A 22845-nucleotide genomic window follows, 5' to 3' on the forward strand; every position below is an offset into this window, starting at 1 on the left:
CAGCTGGGATGTGGCTCTGGGAGTGATCACTGCTGGCTGGGGTCACTACTGAGTCCTGTGGCAGCAGGAAGTAATTAGTGAATCGCACTCTGCAGTGATTGAATCTGGGGTGCTGTGGGGAGCCCGCGCTCCTTGCAAGATCCACAAGCCCCGGCCGCTGCTGCTGGGGACCCCGGGGCCCTGGTTGCAGCCGGGAGAGGGGAATCTCCAGCAGCAACACTCCCCCCTGCTCCTCAGGAGCCTCTCCCGGTGCAGAGACCCCAGCCTGGCCAGGACCCCCCTTCCCGGGCCCCAGCCCCTGCTCCCGGGGAGGGCACCGCTTGGAGGGAAGGTAAGAGAGACCTGCCCATCCCCCCAGGGAGAGGTGCCCCCCGGTGCCATCCTGGCTGCAGGGGAGGGTTTGGCCCCAGGCTGCTCCCAGCGGGGCTGGCTGCGATTCCCTGCCCTGGGCCCGGGAAAGCTGCCGCCAGCTCCCGGTGTTTGCGGGGCGGGTGAAGCCAGCGCGCGCCGTGGCGAGGGCTGGGACAGCGACACCTGGGGGGTCAGAGCGAGATGGGAGCCGGGGTCACGTTACCACCCGCTGCCCACACTGTCTGCTGCTTTGTGTTCCCTGTCCCTGGCCATGCTGGTGTGAACGGAGGCTGCTCAGTGAGATCTGCCGACACCGCCCTGCCAGTCCCATTTTTGCTCCTTGATACAGTTTGGGCATAAAAAACCGAGGACGATTTGTGGCACCTTAGAGACTAACAAATGTATTTGGGTGTAAGCTTTCCTGGGCTAAAACCCACTTCATGGGATGCATGCAGTGGAAAATACAGTAGGAAGATAGCAAAAAGAAAAGGAGTACTTGTGGCACCTTAAAGACTAACCAATTTATTTGAGCATGAGCTTTCGTGAGCTACAGCTCACTTCAATATACACAGAGAACATGAAAAAAATGGGTGTTGCTGTACCCACTGTAAGAAGACTAATCATTCCCAGTAGTTTGCTCTGTTTTCTTTCTTATTGACATGTGGCTCATCTGTGAATGAATCAAGTATTGGCCCAATCCTTTCTGGGACTTTCCTTTGATCAGATATCTTTTCCTTTTCGGAGATTTCACAAGCGTTCAGAATTTCTATTTCATCTTTAAATTAAAGATGTGTCTGAGGTTGATTCAATGACATCATTATTTCTAACTCAAGCATTTCCATCTTCATTCACGTTTTGGTGAAATGAAATTTGCCTTGACTTTGTCCTCTTCTGACAGTGGGAATTGCTATCTAGGATCAGGGTGTATAGAGGAGAGACTGTCATCAGTTCCAACAGATTTTTTTTTCTCATTTTTCCATTGAAGCTAGTAAGGATTAATTAAACAGTGAAGATAGAAGAAAATTTTGATATTTCCAGTTGGCATTTTAACCAAGCACCATAAAGTCACCCATGGTCATTCATGTTAAAGTATCTTTGTTGTCAAATTATCAGGTTTCAGTGGAATTGTGATGCCTTCACCAGCCCTCCATTCTGCTTCTGTCAGGTGAAGCTCATGGCACGAGGTGGCCACGTCCTGTCAGAAATCCCTGAGCTCCAAGTGTCTCTCAGGCAGGCTCAGAACTGAGCTCAGTGCTCACTGCAGCAGCAAGGCTGGACCAAGGGACCACCAGGAACACACTGGGTTGCAGACAGACTGGCCTGCCGCTCAGGCAGAACTTGGCTCTGAATCTGAGCCTGCCAGAGCCAGCCAGGATGGGTGAAGAGAAAGAACAGCTCTGGAGATGGGGTGGCCGGTTGGAGGTGTGTATCAGACAGTGCCCTGGAAGGTGGGAGTTGGGAGTGGGCCCTGCAGATGGCTTCAATGGGGAAGGGAGTTTGGAGTATGAACCCTGCTATAAGTTGGGCAATTGGAGGGAGGAGATGCCCCACAGGTTGGCGATGATAGGTGGAGGCCTAAGGCAGCATTTCTCAAATGTGGCTACCAGGGGCTTTTCTAGCAGCCATAGCTTCCTGGGTGGTGACTGAGGGAAGAAGCAGCGGCCCCTCCCCCAGGGCTTCCAGCAGGGGTTGGGCCCTGTCCCCCTCTGGAGCCGGAAACGCTGGAGAAGCAGGCAACCAATTTGAGTTCCCCACCTTCCTGGGGGCAGTGGGGCTTGGGCTTCCGGCTTCAGCCCATGCAGCAGGCTCTGGCCGTGGGGCTTCAGGCTTTAGCCACACAGGGACAGGCTCCATCCTCTGGCCTCAGGCTCACCTCTCCCGCATCAACTCTGGCACCCACTACCTCATCTGGCCCTCGGCTTCAGCCATGTGGCAGGGCTCCAGGCTCTGGTCCCAGCTGTGCTGCGGCAGGTGCCAGTCTGGGCTCATAACCCCTGCCTGTCACCCCTGGTCCTCGCTGCCTCATCCATCCCTGGGATCTCGCTGCGTGGCAGTGAGCTCCATTCCTGGGCCCTGGGCTCCAACCCCAGGACCCCAGGATCCAGCCTGGAGCTTTGGGCTCTGGCCCCAGGCTCTCACCTCCTCCCCCCTATCACCCCGATTCCCGGTATGTCCTCTGGCCTCGGGTTTTAGCTACACAGCAATGGGCTACGGTCCCTAGCTGCAGGGTTTCCGGTGCCAGCCTGGACCTCAGGCTTTGGGTGCTGGCCCTTAACCCACCCCCAACATCACCGCTGGCCCCCGCTTCTTCCCCTGGCCCTTCACACAGACCCCCAACACCTCTGGCCCCCGCTGCCTCTTCCAGCCCCACATTTGTTACCCCTGGCCCCGGATGCCTCCCTACCCACCTCCCCATCCAGGGCTTTATTTGTCTCCCAGCTTGCCAGGGCTGAGTAAATCTGCTGTGAAAAGTGATATTTGAATGCTTGTCAGTATCACTTTTCACTGCTTCCCAACTAGCTAGCTAGTGTGCTTCTGTGAAAAATCATATTAACAAACATACAAATATCACTTTTCAGTAGCAGACTGACTAGCTAGCAAGTCTAAAAAAAACCCCAACAAGCAAAAGATAAAACAACAAAAGACAATAGCATGCAAAACACATTATTTTTGTTTCTATTCTGTTTAGGTCCAGTAAAAAATAGAGACAACTGTACATTATTTTATTATTGCATTTGCAAAAAAACTCACCCTACATCAATAAATTACAATGATTTGGACATGTGCATACAGTATTTATTTGTTTTTCCTAAAGTTAATTCAGTATTTTAGGAAAAATTGTCAGAGTAGCCATCAGCAAGAGTTGGTGGCCACACTCTGAGGCCACCAAAGATTTGTTATGAGAAGCCCTGGGAGAAGGTTGGGGAGCCATTACCTTTGCCCCTGGGCTTGAAGAATTATTATGAACTTCAAGGCCTGGGGAGCATCCCAACTCTTATCTTCCCAGGAGGGCATCTCAGAGATGGTTCCTCTATCTGTGGGCCCCCCTTCTGCCTCCCATGGTATGCAGGCAGCTGCAAACCTTCCCCTCTCCCTCCCTGCCCTTGTGGACTGGCCCCCCTCTATGCTCATTCTCTTCTCACTATCCTGGGGCAGGCCATTCTGGGAGCAATCAGCAGCCCATTGACTAATTTGTTGTCTTCTCTTAAAATGAAAATAAGATCACTGTCCATTTTTTCCAATAATATTGAGCTTAAAAAATGCTGAATCTTTATTTTAACTCTTTCCCTTGCCCTCCCCCACTTTTTTCAGTTCAGTTCAGGTTCAGCTGGTAAAACTAAATTATGGTTCAGGTTCAATTCCAGTTCCAGTACAAAAACCAGATTTGAACTGTTTCTCCAGTTCCAGTGTGAGACCAGGTGGGCCTGACTGTCCCTGGGGGCTGCAGGGGCAGCACAAGGAGGCTCGGTCATTAACTGCCCCCAACCAGAGGGCTCTGGTAATCGCTAAGGCAGAGGAGGCTGGTGTCAGTCTCTCTTTGTACTCAGGATACTGCAACCCTAGAGCTAGCTGAGCTTCCTGGGGTAGATGCTGCTGCCTCCATTGTGATCTGGGAGCCTGGGCTGAGAGGCTGCTGCTGCCCAGTGGGGTCTGTGCTGGAACAGACCATCATTAAAACTCCTCTTTGCCCAACCAGGGGGACTTTTTTCGGTGGCTGGAACCAGCCCTGGTCTCTGCTGACACAGAATATATTGGAAGGACAGAACAGGTCGTGCAGGTGGGGGGGAGTGGCACTATATGTGAAAGAAAGCATAGAATCAAATGAAGTAAAAATCTTAAATGAACCAACCTGTACCATAGAATCTCTATGGATAGTAATTCCATGCTCTAATCATAAGAATATAGCAGTAGGGATACATTACTGACCACCTGACCAGGATGCTGATAGTGACTATGAAATGCTCAGGAAGAGTAGAGAGGCTATTAAAATAAAAAACTCAGCAGTAATGGGAGATTTCAACTATCCCCATGTTGATTGGGTATATAACACCCAGGATGGGATGCAGAGATAAAGTTTCTTGACACCTTAAATGACTGCTTCTTGGAGCAGCTAGTCCTTAAACCCACAAGAGGAGAGGCAATTCTTGATTTAGTCCTAAATGGAGCACAGAATCTGGTTCAAAAGGTGAATATCGCTGGACCACTTGGTAATAATGACCATAATATCATTAAATTTAACATCCCTGTGGTGGGGAGAACAACACAGCAGCCCAACATTGTCGCATTTAATTTCAGAAAGAGGAACTACACAAAAATGAGGAGGTTAGTTAAACAGAAATTAAAACATACAGCGCCAAAAGTGAAATCCCTACAAGCTGCACGGAAACTTTTAAAAGACACCATAATAGAAGCTCAACTTAAATGTACGCCCCAAATTAAAAAACATAGAGAATGAAAAAAGTGCCACGGTGGCTTAACAACAAAGTAAAAGAAGCAGTGAGAAGCAAAAAAGCATCCTTTAAAAAGTGGAAGTTAAATCCTAGTGAGGACAATAGAAATGAGCATAAACTCTGGCAAATGAAGTGTAAAAATATAATTAGGAAGGGCAAAAAAGAATTTGAAGAACAGCTAGCCAAAGACTCAAAAAGTAATAGCAAAAATTTTTTTAAGTACATCAGAAGCAGGAAGCCTGTTAAACATCCAGTGGGTTGAAATAGACGATCGAGATGATAAAGGAGCACTCAAGGACGATAAAGCTGGAACTGGAGAGGGGAGCAAGTTGCTGCTGCTCAACATATTCATAAATGATCTGGGAAAAGGGGTAAACAGTGAGGTGGCAAAATTTGCAGATGATACAAAACTATGTAACTGCAAAGAGCTACAAAAGGATCTCTCAAAACTGGGTGACTGGGCAACAAAATGGCAGATGAAATTCAATGTTGATAAATGCAAAGTTATGCAGAGTGGAAAACATAATCCCAACTGTACATATAAAATGATGGCGTCTAAATTGGCTGTTACCACTCAAGAAAGAGATCTTGGAGTCATTGTGGATAGTTCTCTGAAACCATCCACTCAATGTGCAGCGGCAGTCAAAAAAGCAAACAGAATGTTGGGAATCATTAAGAAAGGGATAGATAAGAAGAGATAATAAGACAAAAAATATCATATTGTCTCTATATAAATCCATGGTATGCCCACATCTTGAATACTGCCTGCAGTGGTCACCCCATCTCAAAAAAGACATATTGGAATTGGAAAAGTTTCAGAAAAAGGCAACAAAAATTATTAGGGGTATGGAACGGCTGCCATATGAGGAGAGATTAATAAGACTGGGACTTTTCGTCTTGGAAAAAAGATGACTAAGGGGGGTTATGATAGAGGTCTATAAAATCATGACTGATGTGAAGAAAGTAAATAAGGAAGTGTTATTTACTCTTTCTCATAACACAAGAACTAGAGGTCACCAAATGAAATTAATAGGCAGCAGATGTAAACCAAACAAAAGGAAGTATTTTTTCATACAACGCACAGTCAACCTGTGGAACTCCTTGCTGGAGGATGTCATGAAGGCCAAGACTATAACAGGGTTCAAAAAGAACAAGATAAATTCATGGAGGATAGGTCCATCAATGGCTATTAGCCAGGTTGGGCAGGGATGTTGTCCCTAGCCTCTGTTTGCAGAAGCTGGGAATGGGCGACAGGAGATGGATCACTTGATGGTTATCTGTTCTGTTCATTCTCTGTGGGGCATCTGGCATTGGCCACTGTCGGAAGACAGGATACTGAGCTAGATGGACTTTGGTCTGACCCAATATGGCCGATCTTATGTTCTTATGACGCCAGATCCTGAGTTGGAGACTCCAGCTGATGAGAGAGACTTAGGGAAAAGTGCTGGGTCCGGGCAGGAAAGTGACTCTGCACAAATGGCCCCTCCTTGCCTATCTCTGCTCCCCAGGGGTTTGCGAGTCCCATAGCTGCTGTCCCCGACACATCCAGGCCCACATTCCTGTTGGCAGTGGCAGTAGCTGTTGGAGAGGAAATGCCCACAGGAATGGCCGATCAGTAACCAGTTCTTCCATGCAGAAGGGAGAGTGGAGAGACTGAAAGAGACAGCAGGAGCAATAAGTGGGGAGAAAGGTTCCTGGCTCCCAACCCTGCCCAGCTCCATTCCCTGCAGTATCCCAGGGCACATTGACTTTCCTGGGACAAGGTGAGGAACAGAGACAGAGAAAGCCAGTTCCTGCCTCTGCCTAGTCCCCATGATGCTGGGGGAATGTGCTGCCCTGGGGACAGTGTCAAGGGGATCCCCCAAAATGGCTCCTTTGATTCTGCTCTTTTTTATCTTTTGGCTCAGAGACTCTGTTCCTGGGAGGGTTTAAAAATGCCTCATGTGTTTAGTCCCAGTGGGAAGGGTCAGGTCTGTGTTGTAATAACATAACTGAGAGTTTTCCCAGCATGGCAGAGTCTAGAGCAGGGTTTCTCAAACTGGGGATCAGCACCGCTCAGGGGGTCATGAGGTTATTACATAGGGGGGTTGCAAGCTGTTTGCCTCCACCCCAAACCCGCTTTGCCTCCAGCATTTATAATGGTGTTAAATATATAAAAATGTGTTTTTAATGTATAAGGCGGGGTCACACTCAGAAACTTGCTATGTGAAAGGGGTCACCAGTAAAAAAATCTGAAAACCCCTGGTCTAGAATGTCTGTCTGCAGGGAAAGAGCCTGGGGGGAATTGGGGTGTGAAATGGACTAGCGCTAATTAAGAAACCTCCCCAATTGCCCTTCTTATCCTGACAGTCTGCAGAGTAACCATCACATTTTGCTCCAGATCATCCCATCGTCGTAGGGGCTGGGGAAGGGAAATGGCTGTGGTGGATCCAGCTCAGGTAGCAGAAGTTTGTGGGGAGCTGCTGGGGAGGGTTGTCGTGAAGGGGGAGGGTTGTCGTGGAGGGGAGGGGCAGGGAGGGGACAGGGTGTGATACACTTAGTGGGCCATGCTCAGTCTAGGGCTGGGAAAACAGACCAAAGTGCTGGAGGCTAAACCCACTAGGCAAAGACTCTGCTGAAATACAGTTGCTGGGATTCCTGTCCCTGTCCCCTGCCCAGAACTCTGCTTCCCATGTCAGCCTGTGCCTCATAGGTATGTGGTAAATGAAAAGACCCTGCCTTCCTCCATCTGCTGGGATGGACAAGGAGCTCTCCCCTTCTGTCTGTTCCCTGGAGACTCCTGGCCACTCTGAACAGGGTGGGGGTGGGATTCTGCTCCTCTGGCCTTTCCAGAGCTGCCCTATTTCTGTGCTTCTTCCCCCATAAATACTAGGATTGTGGCTGGGACAGCAGGTGCTAAGAAGGGAACATTTGTTGTTTCAGATGCCGGTGACCTTCGAGGATGTGGCTGTATATTTCAGTGAGGGGCAGGGGGCTCTGCTGGACCCCGGTCAGAGAGTCCTCTACAGGGACGTCATGCAGGAGAATTATGAGACGGTGACTTCGCTGGGTAAGGACTCCTGTCCCCTCAGCTATTTGAAGCCAGGGGTCTGCATTTCTGAATCTGGTCAGGTTCTTCCCTGGTCAGGTACATTAGAGGGGAATGTGTCACATAGTCCAGAGCTCCAGTGTGAGAGAGCCGTTCACCTCCATACCTCCTCCAACAGGATAGGGGAGTCATGAACCTAATGGACATGCTAATTCATCCCCTTACCTCCAGCTTTCACAGGGACAGAAGCAATGTGTTAACCTATCTGCATTAATTCTCACTCACACACAGAATCTCTGTGCACCTCCCTTCATGTGACTAGCTCTATGTGTGGGGAGGGCTCTGATCTCTGTAGGTTCAGACATAGGCAGGGGTTTAACACCAGAGCTGTGTGTGCCTCAGCAAGTCCCCCAGAGCCCACAGATCCTGAAAGCTCCTAGTGAGGGTGTGACAACTCCCCCTGCCCCAGACATCTGCCTCTCTCAAGGGGGCTCAGTGACCATGTTCCCATCTGTTCAGACCCCACAACCCCCCAGCAAATCATGGGGTCAGTTTAATCTCATTATGTGCCCTTTGTGACAAATACTCCACCAATCCTCAGTGCACTCTGATCATGCCTGATTTCACCCCCTGCGCAGGACTCTCCATTCCCAAACCTGACCTGATAGCCCGGCTGGAAGCAGGGGAAGAGCTGTGGGTCCCAGATCTCCAGGCCCCCAAGGAAAGCAACATCCAAAGAGGCAGCCGCACAGGTGAGGAGTCAGTAACACTGACACAGGAGGTATATGGCAAATGAAGGAAAAAGCTGAAAATCCCCAAAATATGGCATGAGCGCCCTCAGTTCTTCCTCATCTCCCCTAGGTAGGCTGTTGTCAGCAGGTGTTGTATAATCATGGCAGATATCGCTCATGACTTCCCACCCACCATGTTAGCTGTCAGGAGTTTTCTCCCTGATGTCACTTCCCTGTGAGTGTTTGGATGGGATGTGGTGGCAGAATCCAGTTTCATAGTCTCCCCAAAGTTATTGTGTTGTGTTTTCCCCCTTTGCTATTCCCCTTTCTGTCCTTTCTGCCAGCCCAGGCAATGACTCCTGCCTGGATTCTCTCTCTCCCCCAGCAGGTGACGAGACAAAGAGTGAGAACGAGGAGGGGAATCCACAGCAGGAAGGTCCTGAGAAAATAGAACTTCAGGGGAGGTTATTGAGAAGAGCTGAAGGGAATTTTTCCCAGTGCTTGGAACAGAGAAAAGCCTGGAGTAATTGGCACAGGTCAAAGAGGAACCTGGGAAACCACCGAAGGAAGAAAGTGGATGAATCCATTGAATATGGGGGAGGAGGCAAGAATCCCAAAGAAACCACAATTCAGCAGACAAATCCCAAGGAAAAGAAACCCTATAAATGCTTGGATTGTGGGAAAAGCTTCAGTCAGCGCTCAGTCCTTACTAACCATGGGAGAATCCATATAGGAGAGAGACCATATAAATGCTTGGATTGTGGGAAAGGCTTTAATTGGAGCTCAAATCTTACTACCCATCGGAGACTGCACATGGGAGAGAGATCATATGAGTGCCTGGAGTGTGAGAAAAGCTTCAGTCAGCGCTCCGGCCTTATTAGCCACGGGAGAATCCACACAGGAGAGGGACCATATAAATGCCTGGAGTGTGGGAAAAGTTTCAGCGCACCATCAGCCCTCATTACACATCAGAGGACCCACACAGGAGAGAAACCCTATAAATGCTTGGACTGTGGGAAAAGCTTCAGTCAACGCTCGCACCTTATTAGCCATAGGAGAATCCACACAGGAGAGGGACCATATAAATGCACTGAGTGTGGGAAAAGTTTTAGTGTACCATCAACCCTTATTACACATCAGAGGACCCACACGGGAGAGAAACCTTATAAATGCTTGGACTGTGGGAAAAGCTTCAGTCAGCACTCAGTTCTTATAACCCATGGAAGAATACACACAGGAGAGGGACCACATAAATGCACTGAGTGTAGGAAAAGTTTCAGTGTACGATCAGCCCTTATTATACATCAGAGAACCCACACGGGGGAGAAACCCTATAAGTGCTTAGACTGCGGGAAAAGCTTCAGTCAGCGCTCAGGCCTTATTAGCCACGGGAGAATCCACACAGGAGAGGGACCATATAAATGTTTGGATTGTGGGAAAAGCTTCAGTCGGCGCTCAATCCTTATTAGCCATGGGAGAACGCACACGGGAGAGGGACCATATAAATGCCTGGAGTGTGGGAAAAGTTTCAGTGCACCATCAGCCCTTATTGTACATCAGCGAACCCACACGGGAGAAAAACCTTATAAATGCTTGGACTGTGGGAAAAGCTTCAGTCAGCGTTCAGTCCTTATTAATCATGGAAGAATCCACACAGGAGAGAGACCCTATAAATGCTTAGACTGCGGGAAAAGCTTCAGTCGGAGCTCAAATCTTGTTACCCATCAGAAACTGCACACGGGAGAGAGACTCTATAAATGCTTGGAGTGTGGCAAAAGTTTCAATCGGAGCTCAAATCTTGTTGCCCATCGGGGACTGCACACGGGAGAGAGACCCTATAAATGCTTGGACTGTGGGAAAAGCTTCAGTCAGCACTCAGGCCTTATTAACCATAGGAGAATCCACACTGGAGAGAGACCCTATAAATGCTTGGACTGTGGAAGAAGCTTCAATCGGAGGTCAACTCTTACTTCTCACTGGAGACTACACGTGGGAGAGAGACCATAAAAATACCTTGAGTGTGGGCAAAGCTTCAGTCAGAGCTCAAAACTCAGTTCACATCAGAGAATCCACACAGGAGAGAAATCCTATAAGTGCCTCCACTGTGGGAAAAGTTTCAGTTAGAGCTCAAACCCGGGCTGTCAATTAATCGCAGTTAACTCACACAATTAAGTCAAAACAAATTAACTTGATTAAAAAAAATCATGATTAATTGCAGTTTTAATCACACTGTTAAACTATAATAGAATATCTATTTAAATTTATTATGAATATTTTTTGATGTTTTTTCTACATTTTCAAATAGATTTCAATTACAACAGAGAATACAAAGTGTACAGGGCCCACTTAATAGTATTATTTTTTATTACAAATATTTGTAGCAGAAAAAAGATAAACAAAAGAAACCGTATTTTTCAATTCACCTCATACAAGTACTGTAGTGGAATCTCTTTATCATGAAAGTGTAACTTAGAAATGTACATTTTTTTTGTTACATAACTGCACTCAAAACCAAAACAATTTCAAAAATTTAGGGCCTACAAGTTCACTCAGTTCTACTTTTTGTTCCGCGAATCCCTAAGACAATCATGCTTCCATAGTGATGACGCTCATTAAAAAAATAATTCATTAATTAAATTTGTGACTGAACTCTTTGTGGGAGAATTGTATGTCTCCTGCTCCATGGATTTACCTGCATTCTGCCATATATTTCATGTTATGGCCGTCTTGGATTATGACCCAGCATATGTTGTTCGATTTAAGAACACTTATATTGCAGATTTGACAAAACACAAAGAAGGTACCAATGTGAGATTTCTAAAGATAGCTACAGCATTCGACCCAGCTTTAAGAATCTGAAGTGCCTTTCAAAATCTCAGAGGGACAAGATATGGAACTTGCTGTCAGAAGTCATAAAAGAGCAGCACTCTGTTTGGGAAATGACAGAACCTGAACCACCAAAAAGGAAAATCAACCTTCTCTTGGTGGCATCTGACTCAGATAATGAAAATGAACATATGTCAGACTGCACTGCTTTGGATCCTTATCAAGCAGAAACCATCATCAGCATGGAAGCATGTCCTCTGGCATGGTGGTCAATGCATGAAAGGGCATACAAATGTTTAGCATATCTGGCATGTAAATACTTTGCTACGCTGGCTACAAAAGTGCCATGAGAATGCCTGTTCTCACTTTCAGGTGACATTGTACATGAGAAGTGGGCACTAGGTTGAGATGGCAGAATTTGGTTTCCTATCGAGGATTTTGTCCCTTAGAATCACTGGGGACCTTAGGGTTTGGTTTCCCCTTTTCTCTTTCCCTCCCTTCATTCTCCTCTTCTTTAGCTTCTTTTTCATCTGCTTACCTCCCCCCACCAAGCAGGTGGGGGTGGGGGGCGGTAGAGGTTGTGATCCCCTCTGGTGGTGACCTGGGCCATCTTTTGGGACATCAGGTGACACCCGTCAGCCTCCCACCTCTCAGAGTCTCAATGCTGATTGGCCGAGCAGAGGGCTATTGACAGGGAGGAGAATCAGGTTCTTTTGTTCTCTTTTAAAACCAGGCAAATAAGTCACAACCAATCATCTATATTTGATTAATCTTGCTGCTTCTCCCCATTAATTGTCTCTGAGCAGTTCATGATTCTCTCAAAGGTTCTAGTTCTTCTAAAATACTTGCTGAATAATTACTATGAACAATTGTTGGTCTGTAGCTCATTTGAGAGCACTTTATTCTGATCAGTCAGCATATGAAATTCAAGATGTGACGGTTAATTTGAAAGTCAGGACTCCTGGGTCCTGTTCCCAACTCTGCCACTGACTGGCTGTGTGACCTAAGACAAGTCACTTCACCTTTCTCAGCCTTAGTTTCTCTCTCTGTGAAGTAAGGATAACAATCCTCTCCTACCCACCTCACCATGGGTGGAGAATGGGGAGCTGTGAGGATCCATTTCAGAATGTCACTAGTAGCAGCAGTGCATAATATGAGCTGTCCTATCAGATTATGACATAAAATACTACCTGAAATATTCTTTTCTTTGTATTTTGTTCTTTTGAAATTGTTAAGAGCAGCAACTGCTTAGCACAGACTGAAGCATCTTATCGAATTTTCTAGATCAAAGTGTCTCCTCTTTGTGTGCAATGAGACAACGTAACACTTTGTGACAAATAGGTGACCGTTTAGTTTTAATGGGATTTTCTGACAGAAAACTGTTTCAATGAGAATTTCCCCCCATCTCAGCTCCTGGGCTCTATCTCTGCATCTGGGGGGTTTGTTGTCTGTTAGAGCAACCCCATTGACACCTGCAGAAGTCAAACAGCTGCGCCCGTGAAGCAAAGGGACCTGGGGGGTGGAGGAAATGAGAGCTGCCACCACTTGCGTCCCTGATGCTCCACGGGGGAGGGCACCTCCCAGGGAGTCCAGGACAGTGCGGGGCCCTCTCTGCTATGGTCTCCTGAAGCCTTTGGCAGCCAAAGGCGTCCCTCAGAGTCGGGGAGTGTGGGGCCCACTCTGCCCTGGGTCCCTTATGTGCAGGACTGGCCTACAACATTTTGGCACCTGAGGTGGGGAGCTCAAATGATGCCCCCATGCCCCCTCACTTTGCCAAAATTTTGAAAGGTCTCAATTCTGCCTTCTTCCTGTTCTACACCTCTCATTGTACTGCTCTGCTACCTACCCCAATAAAGGAGAACTAACAACTTAAAATGCCTTGTTCAAAAATTTTAAGTAACACTTAACTTTCAAACGCCTGAACAGCAAATGTAACTTTTCTTGTCTGCATAGTAAACACTGGCGTTTTTATCTGTTTGAATAATCAAAGTGGTCTTTCTGTGCCTTCTTGCTTGCAAAGATTTGAACTACTTCCTGCTGAAGGTCCACAGTCTGGGCCAGTTCATGCTCTATTGAGATGGTTGCAAGGCTGACCAGCCTCTCCTGTGTCATTCTGGAGCGTAGGTGTGTTTTTATTAACTTCACCTTGGAAAAGCTGCGTTCTCCACTGGCAACTGTTACAGGAAATGTTAAAAGTATGTACAGAGCCACAAAAGCATTTGGAAAGAGGGTGATCATCTTATTTGTGCACATATATTCCAAAACAGCCTTTGGAGTTGATCCTGCTGAAATGTATCTTGAAAGAGCTTTCAGTTCATCACCTAAATTACTCACATCAATATCGCGCACGTCATTATGTGTCAACACTGTCTCTAGTGCCCTGCATTGCTGGTATAGGTCTTCTTCAGGTATAGTGAGGAGTTTTGGAATATCATACAACATTCCAAATGTACTTCTGTGTTCCTTGAGCTGCATGAAACGTTGTTCAACTGACTGTATTGCACAAACTAGCACCTGGTTACAGAATTCAACTTTGAATTGTTGGTTGGGGTCTCTTATGGGGTTATCCCATGCCTCGTAATCAAAATGTTTTCTTCTTCAGTGACTCTTGTATTCTTGAATGAGTGGGAAAATAGCTTCAGTGTGAAGTTCCTCTGCGAACTTCTGTGCACTCTTCAGAACGTTTTGAAATCCCTCATCTGACCAGTAAGACTGTAGGTATGACTTCGCTTTGTCCAATTGTTCCATTGCTCCAGATATATCAAGGTCAACACCTTGGAGTCTCTTGCTTACAACATTTATTTCAAACATTATGTCATGCCACAACATTAAGCCACATAGAAATTTGAAATTATGTGTGTTTCTGGTGATTCCATTTCCCTCTGCCACTGTTCTCCCATGAACAGTTCCTGTCATAGCATTATCCTCCATAATGGCAACTATCTTCCCAATTTGGTGTTTGATAGGCTTTATCACCTCCACTGGACTTTCCCATCGTGTGGCACTCAAAGGTTTTAGTGTCAGAGAGGATGCTCCCAGATGTTGCTTCAAAATTTGCCATCAATGAGTTTATGCAGAGAAAACTACATAGATGCTTTGAATTACATTAAAAAATTCAGCAGCCTCACTAGGAGCTGAGGCTGCATCACTAACCACCAAGTTCAATGAATGAGAACTGCATGGGACAAAAAAAGCTCGAGGGTTTAACTCTCAGATCCGTGTCTGCCCTCCTCTGTTCTTTCCTCTCATGTTGGCACCATTATCGTAGTAGCCCTGACCTCTCATGTCAGCAATCGCAATTCCCGTATCTTCCAGCTTTTTAAGAAGCACATTTGTCATACCAGCTCCTGTAGTATCATCAATGTCAATAAATTCTAGAAAATGCTCTCTCACCGTCACCACTGCAGGGACATTTTCACTAGGTTCTGTTGTTGTTACAAAATGCACCATTAAAGTCATTTGTTCCATATGGCTGATGTCAGGTGTGCAGTCCAGAATAACAGAGTAATATCTTGCTGACTTCAGATCTGCCACAATCTTCTGTTTGACTTTTGTTGCCAGTAACTGTATGATCTCATTTTGAATTGTTTTTCCAAGGTTGTGGTGTGCGTACATTTCTGGGGTGGTGACTCTTCTTAGATGCTCCTGGAGTACAGCATCAAACGCAGCTATCAGCTCCACAATTTTAAGGAAGTTTCCATTATTTGACACATACAGCTGATCTGAAGTGCCATGCAGTGCTAAGTTGTGGGTAGCAAGCATTCTCACAATGGCAATGAGCCTTTTCAGAATATTTTACCAATAAAGAGACTCTGATGCAATCTTCTCTTGATCATCTATGGTAGCCTTTAACCTTAGTCTCATCTCAAGCTCTTTCCACCTATGGAATGCTCTCTGGTGATTTGCTGCCCTTTGTGGCATGCCAGATTTCTAGCCAGATTTTTCCAGTCCTTTGTTTCTGTAGAACCAATGTGCCTGGAACATTAGACTGGAAGAGTCTGCAACAAAAACAAAAAGTATTCTGGAGTTTTGAGTACATAAGCCATGGCCTCTCCATTTGTCACCATTGGGGATTTCACACCAGTAATGTGTTGGATGGAAACTTCTATTTTCATTGTCTTTGGGGAAGATGAAGTTTTTCCCTTGCTGTGGCCCATGCAGTACAAGGAAGTCCCTCGGGCTACTGCTCAAGTGGGTCCACAGTCCTGGATCATCTAGACTTCAGAAACTAAACTGAGCTGCAGCTGTTTGTTGCGCCTCCACCACACTCTTCTCTGATCTACAATTTTCTTCAGGAATGAGCATGGTTACATCCATTTGAGATGGAGATATGGATGCTGCAATAGCTGCCAGGTCACCTGCACTCTGACTAACTGGAAGATCAGGCATCTCCTCACCACTCACATCCTCACTGTGGCCGGAAGGCTCACCGTGAACATTTTGTGTTTATGTATCTCAGGAGACCTCCTTCCTGCTTAGATAGAGAAGCTTCCTTTGCTTTCTTTATTTTTCTGAATGCTGCCCCAGAGGGGTGTTTTCTTCTTTCACTCATGACTGCTGTTCTGTGCCAGCTATAGTGGCTCTCAACACTCAATTGAAGGGGACAAACAAGCAGGCTGGTAGGAGGGCCTGAGTGAGGGAACATATCAGTGTCTTAAGGGCCTAACTGGCTCCTACTACTTCAGTTGACTGCCTGTTCTCCTCAAGTGGGTTCAGGGAAGCAGCAGGAAACAGGAAGCTCCCTAAGAAGCTTGGTGTTAATCCATCCAGGCTCCTGGGGGTGCTAGAGACGGACATAAGAGGCTCCCCCTCCTCTCTCTCCCTGCAGCTCCTGCTGCTTTCTGTTATTCCCTCTCACCTTTTCTCCTGCCTGCCTATTATGTCTCTCATGCCCTCCTTCCTCCAGCACAGCACTCCACTATCTCTGTGCATCTAGAGCAGAGAGAATACATATGCCCCAGCAGCAGATACAATTTTCTACACTCTGGATCCTAGTGGCGCCCCCCGCAGCCTCCTCAGTTCGCCTCATGATAAGGCCAGCCCTGCTTATGTGGGAAGGTGGGACATTAACCCTGCTTTCCCCACCATGCCTCTGTCCTTTACCCAAGGGCAGCAGGAGTTACCCTGTCCCCTCTCTCCCTGGTGCACAGACCCCCTCGGACTCATTGAAGGGGGGGGTGCACAGGGAGGTGAATGCATGGAGCCACAAATAACCTGCTTTCAAGGTGATCCCAGAGCAGCTCCAGGGGAGAGAAAAGATACAAGCATTCCCCTGCTGGGCTGGAACTGAGATTCTCCTGCCTCCTCACAGCGTCCCGACCACTGGGAGGAGATCTTGTCCCACACAATCCACAAACCCATATACGGATCTTTATTCCACATGATCTGGGACCTCTAAGATGGGGGTGTTTATCATACACCATCCCGGGTCTCCTCCCCTAGTTCCTGACCCTGCATGTGCAGGAGTCATGGGTGATTTTGAGAATGGGGGGAGGTCCACAATATCGCCCAGGGAGTCCTGAGCCCTGGAGCTGGTGTAGGTGGAGCAGGGCAGTCCCTGGCTAACAGGCTGTCTCCCCCGCAACTCCTCCCCTGGTGGGTGCAGGATGAGGTCCAGTAGCTCAGGATCCTTCATGCCAATCTCCCCTGTCCATGTGCATCACTGCACAGCAGAGAGGGCAGGACATGCTGGAGCTGCACTGCTGCAAAGCAGCTCTGGTGGAGAGGATTGTGGTGAGTGAGACACGGGGTCACAGGCACCAGCTTCCTTCAGGCCCCAGGCGTGCTCCCACTCCACCCCAGGCCCTGCTCCCACCCGCCCCCTTACCAGAAGTCTCTGCCCTGCCTCTTCCCACCCTCGCTCCTCCCCCTCCCCACCAGCACCTCCTGCATGCTGTAGAACAGCTGATCGCAGCATAATTATGGGAGGGTGGGTGGAGGGGGTTGATCGGAGTTGATCGGCGGGGCCGCTGGCAGATGGGAGGCACTGGGGAGGAATAGGGGGAGATGGCTGATAGTGGGTGCTAAGTGTGACCCTGAAACCCATATTCTTCATAGTGGTATGATCATGACATAATTATGCTGCATCTTTTACAAGATATTTATTGTTGGGTGTCTAGAGAAAAGTTATGATTTGCTGACTATGAGTATCCTATTTGTGTGCATGTATCATTTGTGTATCTGAGGTTTTGAATATTGACTATGTATCTGTATTTCAAATGCAGTTACACCTGGGTGACATCCGTTTTGCAAGATGCTTCCAGTCTAGATAGCTGGTTGTGAAGGGCCTATTCAAGGTAATGGGCCATTAGGGAAAACAATAGGCCTTAGGAGAAGCTTATCCCCCCCACCTGGTTATCCTTCCTGAGAATGCTTCAGACAGCCTATGGATAATGGCTGCTATGACTCAACAGGGGATGCAAAGGCATGTGACCAGATCACATGACACTGAACTCCATTTTGGTACCTGTATTTTTCCACAAGCTGAACTGAGTTTGGAGCAAAGGGTTCCTGCCATATGGAAAAGCTATAGTTATAGCTCATCTTAAGTGATCACTCACCTTACAGTGTGTATGGTAACACCCATTGTTTCATGTTCTCTCTGTATATAAATCGCCCCACTGTATTTTCCACTGAATGCATCCGATGAAGTGAGCTGTAGCTCAGGAAAGCTCATGCTCAAATAAATTTGTTAGTCTCTAAGGAGACACAAGTCCTCCTTTTCTTTTTGCACACAGGAGAGAAACCCAACAGATGCAGTGCAAGTAGAAAAAGCTTCAGTCAGTGCTCACACTCTCTATCACATCAGAGAACCCAAAGGTGAGAGACCTGCTATGAATTGCCAAGTGCAGGAAAAGCCTCAGTTGGAGGTCAATCCTTGTTGCCCATCAGAGAATCCACACAGGGAAGAACCTTTTAAATTACCTGAATCTGAGAAATGTTCAGTGAGAGCTCAACCCTTAAACCTCAGAGAAGCTATGGGGAAGAGTGCCCCGAGTACAGGAAAGCCTTCTAGCACAACTCATCACTCTTTAGATGTAAGAGAATCCATGCAGGATACACACTGTAAAATTGTGCTGGCTAGGGATGGGTCAGGAGAATAATATTGTTGCTTATTCCTACAAATCTTAGAGGGTTTGGCACGGCTGCAGTGCCATGTAATGAGGACATGCAACATTATTAAAGCAGAGAATTAAATGTCCTTCCTAGAACAGAGCCCATGCAGAGCGAGAGGCTGAGATAAGATTCCCGTGTTACGATGGGACTTTATTATGACTTGTTGGGAAATCTGAATGTTTTGTGTTCAGCCCCTTCGTTTAAGTTTGATGTTATACACCTAACCCCCTCTTTTTCTTGTCTGCTGTGACTTCTCATTCATCCCTGATAGTATTTTTAGACTGGAATCCACCAAAGGACTTAAGCATTGTGACACTGAGTATTGTAACGCCTAACTTTTGGGTATGTAGAATACTAGAGAAACAACAGTGGGACCACAAAGATTGAATTATGTAACCAAGCCCCTTTATAAAATGAATGAGGAGAAAGGAGTGCCTTAGAATGGAATCCCCAAATCCCCGCACATTACATGGGGAGCCATATAAGCTACCTAGTATGGCATACTGACAAGAGTGGTATGTCCTAAGCCCACCCCTTTTATGGAAATAGGCGCATATCTCTGCTTCCAAGTCATGAGTCACGGAAGTGAGACAATGCTATGATGATAGGGCCCAGTCCAATAGACACTTTCAGAGGCTGCCTAACTCTTCAGTGGGTAAATCTCCCTCATAACCTTTTGCCCAGTGGTTAATGTACTCACCCAGGATGTGGGAGACCAGTTCAAGTCCCCTCTCCACCTAATAAAGCCAAGGGTTTAGAACAGGGATCTGCCACCTCTCAGGGGAGTGCCCTAGACTCTCCACTCTCAGATATTCTGATGTGGGTTTCTCAATCTGTCCTAGTGAAGTCGTTTCACTGTGTATAAATACCAAGAGTCGTTAGGTCAAGACAGACAGTGAAAATGACCCTAAAGACTGGTGGTTAGGGCACCCACATGTGAGGTGGGTATTAAAGTTTCCCTGAAGATAAAATCTTAAATCCTGCCATAAAGAAGAAGATTACAGAAATTCCAGCTGCTAAAAAGGTTTAGGAAATCAATTGTTATTGCTAAAATTCTATAGGGAATTTCTGTGCTTCAGGGAAGTTGGAATTTGGCATTGGAGAGCATAATTATTGCTTCCTAGAACACTGAACCCATTGAAGTTCAGTTCTGTTCCCTAAAACCAGACTCTTGGGCTGGTAGGTGCTCTTAACTGAAAAGTACCCAAGTTATATAAACCCAACAACTTCCATCCAACTATGAAAAAGATCCTAATTTCAAATGGTACAAAAGTAAAGAATTCTGATAGAAATAGCAAAAGTCCAGCCTTAAAACTGTTTCAGAATGTTCTGTTTCTTCTAAAAACAAAACTGGAATGGGTTAGAGGATTTGAATATGACACCATTGTAACTAAAATTGTTTTGCTGCTGGTTTAACTGAATACTTTCCCATGAACTGCCAGAGTTATTGTTCACATGGCACATGTATAGTACTGATCTCACGTTACTTGGTTTACTAAATTATCTGGCATACTGTTAGAAAAACTACCTACCTTCAAATTACTGGTTTGATGAGAACATAACTAAGTCACAACTGTAGTTATGGCATGATCATATCTTTGTGGAAATTCATTGTTTAATGGTTAATTTTCTTTTGTTGTCTTGCTTCAACTCAATTCCTCATGTTAAGTACTACTCAAAACGATCAGCTTTGTTAGATCACTGTTCTGCTCTGCCCTGTATCTGACACTTACATCCTGCAGCTCTGTTGTCTTTGTACGTGTGAGTGAGAATTACCTACTAGAGAGAGGAACATTCTTAGATCTCTCTCCTTTGTAACATCACACTGTGTGTGGGATTGAGAAGAGCTATTGTCTAACTTCAAAATATCACTTCAATCTTTATTTGTGTGGGTTCTAATCTTTAGAATATTTTAAAGCTAACTTCAGTTGCATGGTGTGTTATTAACTACATTGTTATCTAATGTGCTAAAGACTTACACTCCACACTGGCCTCATTCCAGTCTTGGTTTAGGAACTTCACTAGCTACTATTTTACTTTGTTTATTTTAAATACAAAACAGGGTACTTTGTGATAGTTCTCTTTCGATAGCTGACAGTTAGCATGTTTCCCCGTTGGTGTATGGAATTATTTTTAATAATCTCTCTCTTTCTTCTGCCATTTAACTGAAACACAAAAATCTCCAAACAGTACACTGCCTTCCTATCAGCTCTCTAAGAAAACTCCCTCAACCTGCTTCATTACATTTAATTTGAGTACCTTGGTTAATCAAACTGATTTCTGAACTTTCACAGTTGTGAAATTGACTATTAACTCTACCATATCAGGGTTAATTCTCTTGCTCTGCACTGTTGTATAAAAATCACATTGAGTGATTCTTTTACCCCAGCTTTTGTACATGTTATTGTAACCATTTCCAGTTCAACACGTGTGTCTAAATACTGCCTAATTTTGAGCTGTCATAATTGTATGACTGTCAATTTGCTTTAAGGATCATGGTTAGGCTCAGAATACCAACTTCTTAAAACGTAAGTATAATTAATAGTATTGTTATTGCAAGTTTTGGTTAAGATGGCCCTGCTTTCACTTCTGTTGTCCTCTTCAACCTCTCTCATTTAATCCAAATTCATTTTTAGTTTAAAATTGTAATATCAAGTTGAATTATAGTTGCTATGATCTGTTTACTTTATTGAGCTTATTTATCTGATACTATTTCATTAAGTTTAGCTGCTGAATTCTGTTAATAATGCTTAGCTACTAGTTAATTTTAACTAATTTTAACCTGTTGATGTTGTTAGTATCCTAAATAATTAATTGAATTTAATTGTGGTTAATGCTCATAGCTCTTTCAATTTTATACCTAGTGTGATGAGGCAAGCAAGGCCAGATGGCTATAGAAAAGTAGTGGAAGATAGATATATTAGCTCCAGGCTAAACAAATCCCTGGTACCAGGATAAGTTAAATGGCAGCTGCTCCAGGTCAATTAAGATACCTGGGGCTAATTAAGAACTTTCCAGCAGGCAGGAAGAAGGCTAGGTTGATTGGGACACCTGAAGCCAATCAGGGATTGGCTGAAACTAGTTAAAAGCCTCCCAGTTAGTCAGGTGGGTGTGGATGTCAGGAGCTGTGGGAGGAAGTTGTGCTGTTGGAGAGGCTGAGTAGTACACACCATATCAGGCACAAGGAAGGAGGCCCTGAGGTAAGGTGAAGTGGAGCTTGAGGAAGTGGGGGCTTCTGTGGGGAAGTAGCCCAGGGAATTGTAGGTGTCATGTTTCTAAAAGGTTAGCTACTATAGCTGATCCTATTAGGGTCCCTGGGCTGGAGCCTGGAGTAGACGGCAGGCCTGGGCTCCCCCCTTTACCCTCCCCCCCCCCCCCCCCCCGCCCGATTAATCACTGAGACTGGGAGACAACAAAGACTATGCCAGGGAGGATAGCTTCTCCTCACCTCCCTTGCTGGCTTATGATGAAAATGGCTCAGTAGACTGTGACCCTTGTCTCTAGAGATAGAAGGGTTACGTGGAGGGTCACAGTGAGCCTCGGAGGCTAGCAAAATCTGCCAGGAAACGCGGGACCCATGGAGACAAGGACAGAGCTTTGCCACACTAGTTTTAAAACACCAGTCTCCTCAATATAGTTAACCATGGTTTGTTATGAGATTTTTTTTAAAGTGTTGCTACATTGTATCACTCATTTTATTTGCCTGCTTTATCTGGTATATGGCATTTGCATGGTATGTGTAGATTTAATTCTTTTTGGTTTCTTTTGTTAGTTTGGATTACTTAAATAAATGTTTCTTTATTTCAAAATCAATTTCAGTGTCCCTTATTCTATAGGAGAAAGAATCCTTTGTAAATGTTTATGTGATTATCCCCCTATGCAGTCACATTGTTGACCACATAAAACTTCTTGTTCATAATACTTCATTTGACTGTTGGCCAAACTAAATCAAAGTACCCATGATGTTTCATGGGCAGGCCAAAGGAAAAGGGGAAACTACAGCTTGTAAAACCATAGCCCTGGTGTTGCAAAGACAGCTGCCATATATATAAGAAATGGAATTTAAGTAAACCTGTGCTCTTACAAACAGAACTGTTAACCAAGAGCGTAAATTGCATTTTTTTTTTAAGTAAGTACCAGTTTGCCTGGATAGAATGTATTGGGAAATCAGATTTTATAAATAAAATGTTAAAAGGTATAGATTAAAATATGGGAATTCGTTATTGTAGCATTATGGGTATAAATGGGAGAAGGATGTCAATGTATTCCAAATAAATAATCACTCAATAGTGAATAATAACATAAGAATGGCCATACTGGGTCAGACCAATGGTCCATCTAG

General features: G+C 45.7%; 1 protein-coding gene across 1 annotated transcript; it reads left to right on the forward strand.

The window, feature by feature from the left end:
* The first annotated feature begins 1450 nt into the window (after window positions 1–1450).
* Window positions 1451–22316, forward strand: LOC125629151 (uncharacterized). The gene is made up of 4 exons (XM_048834455.2): window positions 1451–1773; window positions 7725–7851; window positions 8469–8582; window positions 8947–22316. The coding sequence occupies exons 1-4, from the start codon at window positions 1726–1728 to the stop codon at window positions 10566–10568; spliced, it is 1911 nt and encodes a 636-aa protein (XP_048690412.1). The 5' UTR covers window positions 1451–1725; the 3' UTR covers window positions 10569–22316.
* The last annotated feature ends 529 nt before the right edge of the window (window positions 22317–22845 follow it).

This window comes from Caretta caretta, chromosome 14 (genome assembly GCF_965140235.1).
Source record: "Caretta caretta isolate rCarCar2 chromosome 14, rCarCar1.hap1, whole genome shotgun sequence".
NCBI lineage: Eukaryota > Metazoa > Chordata > Testudines > Cheloniidae > Caretta > Caretta caretta.